This window comes from Cryptotermes secundus, unplaced genomic scaffold (genome assembly GCF_002891405.2).
Source record: "Cryptotermes secundus unplaced genomic scaffold, Csec_1.0 scaffold1256, whole genome shotgun sequence".
Classification (NCBI taxonomy): domain Eukaryota; kingdom Metazoa; phylum Arthropoda; class Insecta; order Blattodea; family Kalotermitidae; genus Cryptotermes; species Cryptotermes secundus.
The window spans coordinates 53840-65751 of NW_019726247.1; the positions used below are offsets into that span (position 1 = coordinate 53840).

The window sequence follows — 11912 nt, forward strand, 5'->3', positions numbered from 1 at the left end:
TTTTATCTATTTGTTATATTTTACTTTTCATTTTATATCTTATTTTAGTATATATATAAATGGACTGCTTCTATATCTGTGGTGACTGTCTTGCCTGTACAGATTGCTTGAGGTAATAATAAATCAATCAATCAACATAATGACTGGATGTGGGTATTCCATTTAATGTTTTTTATAATCTGTACCTAAAAATCTCAGTTCCGATGAGTAAGCAATTTCCAAGTTATAATAGAGTATCTGCGGTCTAAATACAAACCTACTTTTGTTAAGATGGAATGACGTAGCAACTGGTTTCTTAATATTTATTAACATGTTATTTACCTGAAACCATGTTTCAATCTGTTTCATGATCTTATTTATTTTCTGTTGAGCTACATCTTTATCTTTATCAATAACAAGTACATTAATATCATCTGCAAACAATACCATTTCTGCACCTTGTACATTTAGTGGGAGATCATTTATATACAGAAGAAACAGTAGTGGTCCCAGAATTAACCCCTGTATTGTTATTGTTGGCTTACCACCAAAAGGCCTCAAATGGTAATCTGAGAGACCAGTGTAGCTGTGACATTTAATACAAAGATATAATAATTAATGTTATTCTTCCAGTTATGTAAATCACATTCAGTGCATTCATCTGAGAGCTACCCAAAAATGGGTTTTTCAGCCAGGAGGCAAGTGATAGCGGAATTAGCAGACACATTCAAATTCTTTTCACCATAACCTGAGTGTTGAACAGCTTTCATGATGCGAAATTATGCATTACGTGCCAGGTGTTGTCTAAAATGGTTTTAATTTTAGGAGTTGTGTGGCAGTTCATGCTAACATTTTTTTAACCAGGTGTTCCGGACAAGGCATCTGAGGAATTTTCAAGGAAAATGGCCACTCTTTAATGGAGATTTCATCCAGTATCTCTTCACTCAGTGATTAGCATCTTTGTTTAGTTCCTTTCTTTGTTCAGTAATGACTCTGTCTTAGGTTATTTACAGTTGTTAAGAAGGTTATTATTGGAAAGAAGACTCCAAATTTTGTTACAGTTGTTTCAGTAGTTCCTATTTGGAACTGTAGCATCTTCTCAATTATTTTTATACAGCCATCCCATAGATCATACATGAACAGTCATTTCAGTGTGTAACTCTCACATAACATTTCAACGCAAGAAGCAACTTGACTGACTGAATAGGGTATCAGAATTACAGCCAGCTAGCACATAACACATCATGACAGCTGTTCAGTGATTTAGTGGGGTCATATTTCAGAGATATTGTAATGTGCTTTTGGTTTCTTGAGCCAGCTACCAGTCAGCCTGTGTCCATGTAAGGATTTTTCTTTCATGCCTAAGTGGCTGGACGGTATTGATGTACGTAGCTCTGGTATGATCGCACTGTGTAATATAATTTTCTGTTTCAGGCAAGACGTGTTTCTGATTGGAAAGAAATCTGAAAATGATAGAGTGCAGAAGCATGTTGAAGAGTGCATTGAATGGTTAAATGCCTACTTCAGAGATGTCAGAAATGTCATTTCTATACACATGCCTGACATCTGTGTCTTTACAGAAATTGGTAGGCTGCTTTATTTGTATATCAAAACATTGATGTATCCACAGTTTTCGATTTTAGGGATCTTTTATTAATACCAATAATACTGTATAATGACACATTTTGCCCTTGTGTTACATCATTCATTTATTTTGTTGCACTGTGAATTTGATATGAGAGACCTTGATCAAGAAAATATTATTTTGTTAATTAAGGCTCCTTTTTGTTTTATATTTTAGTGTAATTTCCAAAAATATTAATTTAAACCTGTTCATGTTACAGAAGTGCATATACATCCTTTAGCATGTTAGATTAGATTAGGTTAGGTTAGACATACATATGTGTATGTCTTTGATGCTTCTTTATTCTAAATCAGCCAAAAGAAGTGCTACATAAAAAGGGTTAAAAATGCAGTGGAAAACAAGACATGCAGCACAACACACAGCATGAGGAAATACAACCCACCACCTCGAGTTACTGACACATGTGTGCATTGAGGGAACTTAATATATTAACAGCGTAAGAAATGAAACAGAAGACAGCAGTTTCCTCATCCAGTAATTTTAACTCCTGATGATAACCACATTGGTCAAAACATATAGTGGAAAACTTTTGAAGTGAATATCTTTTAATAAATTTTATGGAACATAAGTGTTGCATGTGAGACTGTAAAAAACTAATTATCACTAGGAGAAGCAGGTACTGAATGCAAATTTTGGCACAGTGCACAGTGTTTTGTAAATAGGCAAGTTTATATTCCATTTTAATTGGCAGTTTCCTGAGGTATTTACTTTTGCCAGCCACAGTTACTCCTGTACTGGATGGCCTAGAAATATATGTGTCCTGTAGCAACTCTCCCACAAGAGTATCAGGAACCTTCACTAAAAACCAGGTCGTTGGTTTAGTATCTATTTTCTTTATAAATTGTGTAACTATTCAGGATCATTCATAAAAACATATTAATGAACATCCCCCACCCCAGTACTTTACTGTCTTGTATTCAGCTAATAAAGTTGGAGTGTCATGATTGAGTTGGTGTTATTACTACCCATAGTCATTGTAGCTCAAAATTGTGGTAGGCTTTGTCACAGTCTGCTGTTGACCATTGTGGGTGTGAATTTTGAAAATCCTTTGCTTTGCTACAAGTAGAAAGTGTAACAAAGGAAACTAGATATCTTTTCCTGGAAAGGAAGTGTGAGAATTATTCTTTTTCTAAAGTAATTCTTTTCACCAGCTTCACCTAGCATCTTCACTGTCAGTGTCATCAGCAGTTTATCAAACCCATATTTGACTCACTCTTGGAAACATCTGATGGTTGTAATCATGCATTTAATTTGTTCAGGAGAGCTTGATCCTACATTATCAGTCTAATGATTCTGTATCATCCCCATTGCCACTTCACAAATAACTTTCACATAAAATGTCACTTAGGCCCACCCAACTAGCAATAAAAAAAATGAGTGACACTAATGAAGACTTGTATGAACATCTTTGCCACTTTAAGCATATTGTTTGTAAGATATACTGATGCTGAATAGTGTGACCCTAATAATTTGTTATATACTGCAGGGTCATTTCAAGAGAGAGTTTGGCTTTCTTTGGCAAAAAACATTGGACCAGGAAAGGTAGTGTCATATGGAGAACTAGCTAAGATGGTGAACAGTCCAGGTTTGTCTCACTGTTTTATTAATTTCGCTTGCTTTGTAGTTGAAAAGATAAAATTCTCTCTCTTTAACCTTGTTTCCAAAATGTCTAGCTGCATGTTTTCTACATGTCCATCTGTATATTGCCACAAAATGAACTCTACTAAGATCAGTGAATTCTGGTGGGACTACATTGAAATAACTTGATGTTTTCTTTCAGGAGCCTCACAGGCAGTTGGAAATGCAATGGCAGCAAATTCACTGCAGATTTTGGTCCCTTGTCACCGTGTTATTCGTAGTGATGGTTCAGTGGGGCAGTATGCAAAAGGTAAAAAGAACAGCGTGAAGAATTGGTTACTGCAGCATGAGGGGTGGAATATTGTCAATAAGAAAGTTGTAGGATTAAAGAACATTTAGTATGCCGTTTCCAGTGCTTTTGTTGCTACATTATGGACAAGAAGACTAGCATACTAGGCCCTTATTCCCAAAAATTGGTGATGGATTATATAAGTAGCCAAGTGTTAATCCCATATGTAAACTATTCAGTTTTCATTGTAAATTAGCAGTAAATAATTTCATTCTAATGTTTTGTGGGGAGAAGCTATGGCAAACTATTGGTATTGATATGAGTGGCTCGCAAGATATATTTTATTGGCACTTTAGTGAGACAAGTCATCAAGGATGGTCTTCTTACTGCTTCATTGGAAACAGCACAAATCCTAATAACTTAGAGGTAAGATTTAAAACTGATAATTCATTCTACTGTTGCCCCCCCCCCCTTTCTTTTAAAATTTCCCCAATTTGTCCCTTGAAACCTAATCGTTTATAACTTGAGTTAATCTCATTTAATTTGTATTGTTTCCATGCACAGCACTTGAAATGAAATCAGCATGATTATTACACAAGAGTTAGCAGAGAATTTTATACCGTCCTGTGTAAGTTTAAATATATGTTAAATGTAATGTATGCCATTCTTCTCTATTGTTTGCATCACCTACAGTACCAGCCCTCCCTAACTGATTAACTCAACACAAACATTAGCTTCCCCTGGTGCTTTTAAAAAATTTAAATTTTTTTTTTGTTGGTACTTCAGTATATGTTCAGCTCCTTTGTATACCATTTCCCCATTCACCTCTGCTTCCCTATGCCTGAGTTCCAAATTAAAGTGCTGCCTCCATATGTCAGTTACCGCCACATTGTTTCCAATAGTATTATCTTTATCCTGACACATGGTAGTCCTTAGTTTCAAGGCAGCCTTTATACTGTTATTTCTGTCAAAGTACAACTTGATCATTCAGTCTGTATTTTAGCATGTAAGGTTTAATATACAACTGTATAATCTCATTTAGTTACATAGTTTTGTTTGTTTAATAAATATGCACACTGCAATTTGTAAGGGGTAGTTAAAGTAAATTAGCATGAGTTTCCAAAAACCTTTACATCCCTTAACTGAAGATATTATTTCAGTGCTGTAAAATTATATGTATCATGTACATGACACTAAGGAGTCGGGGTGGCATAGTTGGTATAACAACTGGCTACAGGCTGGATGATTGAAGAGTTGGAGTTAGAGTCCAGTAGGGTCAAGAATTTTCTCCAAATCGTCTGGACTGGCTCTGGGGTCCACCCAGCTTCTTATCCAATGGGTACCAGGAGTAAAGTGGCCAGGGCATGAAGCTGACCACTCACCTTCAACTAGTGCCAAGGTCAAGAAAATATGTATGTATGCATCCACTCCCCATATGCCTTCATGGCATAGTGCTTAATTTGTTGAAAACAGGGACAACTTTACCTTATCTTTTACATGACAATAAAAAAGAGCAGTGAAGAAGAAGATGGAATTTTGAATTGTATAAATTGTATTGTTACAGATACCTCCATTGCTAGGTAACGAGTTGTAAACAAGTTAACCTTGAACACAAACTCTTGATAAACAGTCGGTTGCTAGGTTAATCAGCAACAGAGGAGGCTGTGGTTTGTATGTTGTCCGTTCCGCGCAGCAGTGGAAACAGCGGGATTATGTAGCCCAGTGCAAGGCAACATTTCTGTAAACATGGTATGTGCAAGCAACAGCAGAGTATCCTGGCGCAGGAGTGGTGATGTCACAGAGCAGCAGTAGGTGTCTGTCACCTTGCTCACGTGCGGTGACAATCACAGAGCAACAGTGGGTAGGGGTTGTGTGATGTGTTTACTGTTGGTCAGTGATGGCCCCTCAGCTATATAAGTGAGCAGAATTCCTGGAGAAATAGTAGTGGCAGAAGCATGTGAGTGAGTGAATTGCAACCAGGAGTACAGAAGAGTAAAGGAGGTCAGCCTGTGAGGATTTAACATGTGATTTGAAGACTTTCTTTATGTGTAATAGTTGGAGTGTATAATCCAGTGAGACTGTTATAGCCAGATCTAGCAAAATATATTAAAACTGACAGGCTGAACTGGGCAGGGCACATCATACAAATGGATAATAATCTGACAACTAAGAGAATGTTTTGACACCATGCCAGAAGGAAAAAGGGGGATTAAAGATGTAAACTGAGATGAACTGAAATCAATTAATTACAATGTAAACGTAATTAGGATATTGGTGAGAAAGCCCGAAGGAAAGAGACCGCTGAGAAGACCAAGATGTAGGTCGGTGAACAATATTAAAATGGATGGGATGGTATGGATTGGATTGATCTGATTCATGATAGGGTCCAGTGGAGAGCTCTTGTGAACACGGTAATGAACCTTCAGGTTACAAAAAATGCTGGGAAGTTCTTGAGTAGTTGCACAATTGGCAGCTTTTCAAGAAGGGGTCAACTCCATGAGTGAGGGATTTGTGAATTTCTAAAGGTGCTATTTTTTAAATTTATAAATACATAAAAAACTAACTGATAAACATATCTTTCAGATAAAAAATCAACATGCTAAGATGGATGCTAAAGTCATCCTTGTGCTTAACTAATTAAGCACTATGCCATGAAGGTGTATGGGGGAGTGGATGTATAGATCCACATTTTCTTAATCTCAGCACACGGAGGTGAGTGGTCAGCTTCATGCCGCTGCTGCTTTACTCCTGGGTACCCATTGGATAGGAGGCTGTGTGGGCCCCAGAGTCAGTCTGGATGTAGAGAAGAGAAAATTCTTGACCTTACTGGGACTTGAACCCTGACCCCTTGGTCATCCAGCTACGAGTAGTAACCAGTCACTATACCAACTGTGCTATCCCAGCTCTGGTTCCTGAGCAAAAATAATAAATGTAACTGATGCTGTGTTACCTTTAAATCACAACTGATTATTGCTTGTAGACCACTTGCTGGCTGCTAAAATACTGAACAATGAAATCTGACTGTTGCTTGCCAAACTGCTGCTAGTTACTGAACACTGAAAAATAGCGAAATCCATGTGACCCATAAAGCCCGTTTTGAGGAAAATGATATCTTATTTTTGGGCTCGTAATACCGGTACTGTTATTTTCAAGTGTTTGGTACCTCTCCAGAGAGGTCCTCTGCAATCATGCAATTTGGTCAAAAAAGGTACAATGTGGAATTGTATAAAGAACACACTTTTACACACACACACACACACACACACATATATATATATATAAATAAAAGAGGGAATATGCAATACAGGAGACTAGTGGCATATATGAGAATGATTTATTTTCACTGAGGAACTGCATTATAATTTCTCCACTGTCATTAAAAACTAAATATAATGTCTTCAAGAACAGCAGGAAAATGATGCTGAATTTGTGAACAGGCTTTTCAATATTGCATCCTTGCTCCAGCTCGTGCTAAAGAATCTGCCATTTCATTGCCAAGGTTTCCTCGGTGGCCACGGACATGATCCTGTAAGACAGATGCATTTCACAGAGAAATATCAAAGTAAGGAAATGTAAACAGTTGTCCCTGTGCTTAATTAAGCACCACAAAATAAAGATATATGGACGTATAGCTCCATGCATTCTTAACTTTTAACACCAGGAAGAGGGAAGTGGTCAGTTTCATGTCGTGGCTACATTACTCAACTCTTTCCTCTCTTCTTGATGTGTTCCAGCATCTGGTTGAACCATGTTCTTCTGGATCATCCTACTGTTCTCTTTCCTTTAAATCTCAATTTTAATTTCCTTCTCAGTCACAGTGAGACTGAGAGTTGAGATCCGTTGCCAGGAGAAGGGTAGTGGAAACAGACTCTTAGGTATAATGTTGGTGTCTCCACCTTATCGTGGTGAGGGGGTTTGAGTATGCCAAGGACCCTGAGAGCTATACCAGCGGTAGCGTAGCTACTGGCAGGGCCTCCCTTGCTGGACAGGTCAAAGGGTAGGCATCAGATGAAGAGAGACACCAAAAACCAAAAACTGATGCCGGAAGCAGCGTCATCAGCAGCGACTTGAAGCACAGAGCAAATGATGCTCGAGATGGTTCAAGTTCGTATAGCAACAGGCGTGACCAGAGTGGTTTGAACGGCTGTTGTACTGCGATGTGGAAAGCAAATGGAAAAACTACCACATTATCACTTTTCCTGGATAGTCTCTTTCCAAAAACAGAAGATCGCATTAAGTGGAGAAACTGTTTTTGAAGAGACTGTGGACCTGTCGTCTGACAGATTACTGATGAATGAATTATTGTTCTATCCTTTCTGCATGGCCATACTGTAATCATTTTTCTAATTCTGGCAAATTTTTAATTCAAATTCTTTTAGTCTTTCAATATTAGTATCTTTGTTTTACATACCCATTTGACACTTATTCCTTCCAGTGCTTGATCTAATTCTATCAAATCTTCCTTGTTCTTAACTTGCCCACCATCAGATAATTTCCAGCCATTCTGCTTCCATTTGTGAATCCACACAGTAATACAACTTATTAAAAACTGTGAATCTGTGTGAAGTAGTAATTTTCTGACACCTGAAAAAATCAAAAGTGTACTAAATCTTGATAAAAAAATGGTTACCTTTCTGCCTTTGATGTGGTACCTCAATACTACTATAAGAAGGCATATGTACATTTCAGGACATGACCTCATGAAAAACGTTTTTGAAGAATTATGTGGTTTATACACCTCTTCACTGATCACCGAATATTTGTTTTATATTTTTGCAGCACATTAATTTGTTCGTAAAATTTAAGTTCCCAGCTGAAATTGGACAACTGAATTGCTTCCACATGGTGAAAACTGTAAGTCTTTATCAACCTTAACAAGACTTCAGCCTTCCACAATTAGGTGTACCTTGAGAGTTAGTTTTTGGTTATGATTTTTATGTATGAACAGGATTAAATGGTCACTCACTCATGGAGCTGAGCCCTTCTTCAGAAGCTGCCAATTGTGCAGCCACTCAAGAACTTCCTAGCATTTTATGATATCCAAAGGTTCATTACCGTATTCACATGAGCCCTCCACCATGCCTTTTGATGTTGTTCTTTCTTCCATGGGAAACTGAAAGGTTCTTGTCATAAATCTCACAGCATACCCAGGAATCATCCACCACCAATTCTACAAAATTACACTTTTGTAGCCAGACGTTTTCACAGTGCATAACCTCCTCTTACATGTAGGTTCATCTAAAATTTCTGACATTGCTAACCAGGTGGAATGAAAATAGAACCGGGATGGTTTTCCCCTTTTAATTCATAGACATAAATTATGAAAATATACTGAGTGATGTATATAGTCTGTGTTCCATCTAAGACCTACAAACATATTACAGTAGTTTAAATGGCATGCATTAAAATAAAGTCACACATGCATTACGAGTACTTATCTTTAGAATATTTTCCAAAAAAGGTATTGTACATTGCATTTACTGCCAAAGAAGTAACAGGATGCTTTTAAGCCAGTTAGAAAAGAACCGGGATGCCATCCCGCCCCACCTCAAGCCCTGTTGCTAACCCTTTCTGTCCACTTTCATTCTTGACCTTCCACAGAATATGAAACCCACAAAATTGAAAATTAATATTACAATAATTTTTACTCTGTCACACAACATGACAGCACTGCACACTATGGCTCTCTCAAACACCCTGAAACTCAACTGACTGATATTCAACAATCAGTCATGTTGCAACCTAGTTAAAACACTAAGTATTACAGAATTAAGGTGACAGAGTCCACACTACTCTGCAGCATATTATTGCCAGCTGTTGATTTGAAAGCAGTGTGATGTCCTGTAAAAGCAATTAATCTACTTCTCCAAAACACATACCCTCTCTCATTGTTATTACCAATTGTGTGTCCAGTAGGCAAGAAACAATATATGTTTTCTTACAGCTGCTGACATGTGGAATTAATTTTACTCTGTTTTAAGTAAGATAGTGTGCAGAGCATTATATTCAACTTTAAAAACAATTATGTGAATTAAAAAAGTAACATTTTAGAAAGTAAATGTGACAGTCTGTAACCCTAGTCTCAACATGTTTCAAGACTTCATCCATAAGTGTACTGTTCAGTTACACTTCATTCCTGGCTTCTCTAGCAGTACCACCTAATATCTTCTGAATATAAGATGTCTCCCCTCGTTGGTGTCTCCACCTTATCATGGTGAGGGGGTTTGAGTATGCCAAGGACCCTGAGAGCTATACCAGCGGTAGCGTAGCTACTGGCAGGGCCTTCCTTGCTGGACAGGTCAAAGGGTAGGCATCAGACGAGGAGAGACACCAAAAACCAAAAACTGATGCCGGAAGCATTGTCATCAGCAGCGACTTGAAGCACAGAGCGAATGATGCTCGAGATGGTTCAAGTTTGTATAGCAACAGGCATGACCAGAGTGGTATGAACGACTGTTGTACTGTGATTTGGAAAGCAAATGGAAAAACTACCACATTATCACTTTTCCTGGATAGTCTCTTTCCAAAAACAGAGATACCATGTATGCGAGATGCAGAAGATGATAGAAGATGCTGGATGAACTTGAGGACAGAAGAGGATATTTTTATTTGAAGGAGAAAGCTCTAGATCGCATTAAGTGGAGGAACTGTTTTGGAAGAGACTGTGGACCTGTCGTCTCACAGATTACTGATGAATGAATGAATGAATAAGATGTCTTAAATATTGTGCTAGGTTTTCATTGTGATGAAGGATTACTGGGGTGTGGGGGTGGGGACACAGGAGCTATTATGGCAAGGGCTCCTCTCTGCAACCACTGGTGTGAACCTGCTGGTGACGGAAGAGGAAGAAAGACAAAATCTTCCAGTCTGTGCCAGCATGAAGACCTCTACCATGACTTAATCCCAATAAATACCTCAGACGAATTACCCATTAGTACTTCATTGGCAATTTCAAAACTAACAGCAATCACTACACCATTGGCAAGCTGAAACTGCCCCTACCATGGGAATAACAACCCCTAGGCTCCCGACTCTATACAGTGCAGACATATACAGGCACAGAGGACTTCTGGGGACTTGGCAGTTGATTATATCTGAGCTCCCAGTCAGCAGTTATATCAGAATGGCCCAGTCAAACTGACAGTCATTCAGCTGCCAATGTATATGCCATCTGGGTTCCAAACAGGGCACTGTATGGATGTACATGACTTACTGTCTGCACTCTGCACACAGATTTGCAGTGAGAAGGGTCCCCTCCACCTGTATTTCTTGAGTTTTCTTGTATGGATACACAAGCTGGAAGTTGCAACAAAATCAGGGACAGGAGTTTAGTATGTTTAAAGCTCTAATAACTAATAAATAAATAACCCTAGAATAGGAAGAACTGTGATAAACACAAGCAGACACAGCTGAACCATGTGTGGAGATGTATGGTGAATATGGGGATGATGGAGTAAGTGTTCAACATGCAAAGATGGCAAGTGGGGAAGATGAAAGAAAGGAGAATAGAGTGGTATAGATGATGCATTAAAGTGGCAAAACACAAGGAAAATCAAAAAGCCCCTTTTGCACTCCCATCAAATTGCAGATTAACCTACTGTGATGGATTAGCATCTAACAAAACATGACAACAGGAAACATACAGATAGCATAGGGACACTGTTACCTGCTTTCTTTGCTAATTCAATAGCACATGTTGCAGCTTTAATTTCTGCAGTGTTGTTAGTCAGGCGGCCTCTCACTCGTTCAGAATAATTCCTAAGAAAAGTAACAAATTTTAGGCCACAGAAGTGGAAGCTTATAGATGGAAAATATACATGTATGACACTTTATAAAAAGATATACCCAGCATATTCTCTGTATGCTACAAAGTTCCAAATCAGACCCCCAGTTCTCTACTCCTTTAAATGTAAACTGAAACCACACCTCCCTTTCAGAGGAAAGTAATCTTTCTCATCTTACTACTATATTATAACATCCTGTGCAGATGAGGCTTAAGTCAGTGTATATGTGAGCTAAGTATCTGCAGCTCAATATATTGTGACCTCTCTATATGCAGATGTAAATAATATAATAATATAAAGCAACTGGTTCCTCACAGACAATTGTATATGAAAACGAGCAAAATAATAACATGTCAGATTTGAGGCTTTCACAGCGGTGACTATGAAGAAAGCAGTCTTCTGGGATTTGGCACCGTGTATATGTGGTGTTAACCGACGTTTCGGAGGAACGTATCGCCTCCATCTTCAGGGTAGAAGAAAAAAAATTATAAGAAATCTGCAAGCGAAGAGACCATGAGAACCGGTAAAAGCAGACTGTGATAGGCGATACGTTCCTCCGAAACGTCGGTTAACACCACATATACACAGTGCCAAATCCCAGAAAACGGCTTTCTTCATAGTCACCGCCGCGAAAGCC

The 11912-nt window shown here is 38.2% G+C and overlaps 2 protein-coding genes across 9 annotated transcripts in view; one reads left to right on the plus strand and one right to left on the minus strand.

Annotated features, from left to right (window-relative positions):
- LOC111864136 (methylated-DNA--protein-cysteine methyltransferase) overlaps positions 1-4580 on the plus strand; it is an 11663-nt gene extending 7083 nt beyond the window's left edge. The window contains exons 2-4 of the mRNA XM_023851179.2: positions 1414-1565; positions 3111-3209; positions 3405-4580. Of these exons, the coding sequence (XP_023706947.1) occupies positions 1414-1565; positions 3111-3209; positions 3405-3601 (448 nt within the window). The 3' untranslated portion in view covers positions 3602-4580. The remainder of the gene's footprint in view (positions 1-1413; positions 1566-3110; positions 3210-3404) is intronic.
- Positions 4581-6802: 2222 nt separating this feature from the next.
- The window catches only part of LOC111864133 (ribonuclease H1), a 23996-nt gene continuing 18886 nt past the window's right edge, over positions 6803-11912 (minus strand). For 7 of the 8 annotated variants that reach the window (XM_023851172.2, XM_023851168.2, XM_023851169.2 and 4 more), the window contains 3 exons: positions 11158-11249; positions 7903-8075; positions 6803-7017 (listed from right to left, as the gene is read on the minus strand). In XM_023851172.2, the coding sequence (XP_023706940.1) occupies positions 6934-7017; positions 7903-8075; positions 11158-11249 (349 nt within the window). In that variant the 3' untranslated portion in view covers positions 6803-6933. Of the gene's footprint in view, positions 7018-7902; positions 8076-8546; positions 8662-11157; positions 11250-11912 lie in introns of those variants that run through there. The other variant, XM_023851176.2, reaches the window with a different exon arrangement.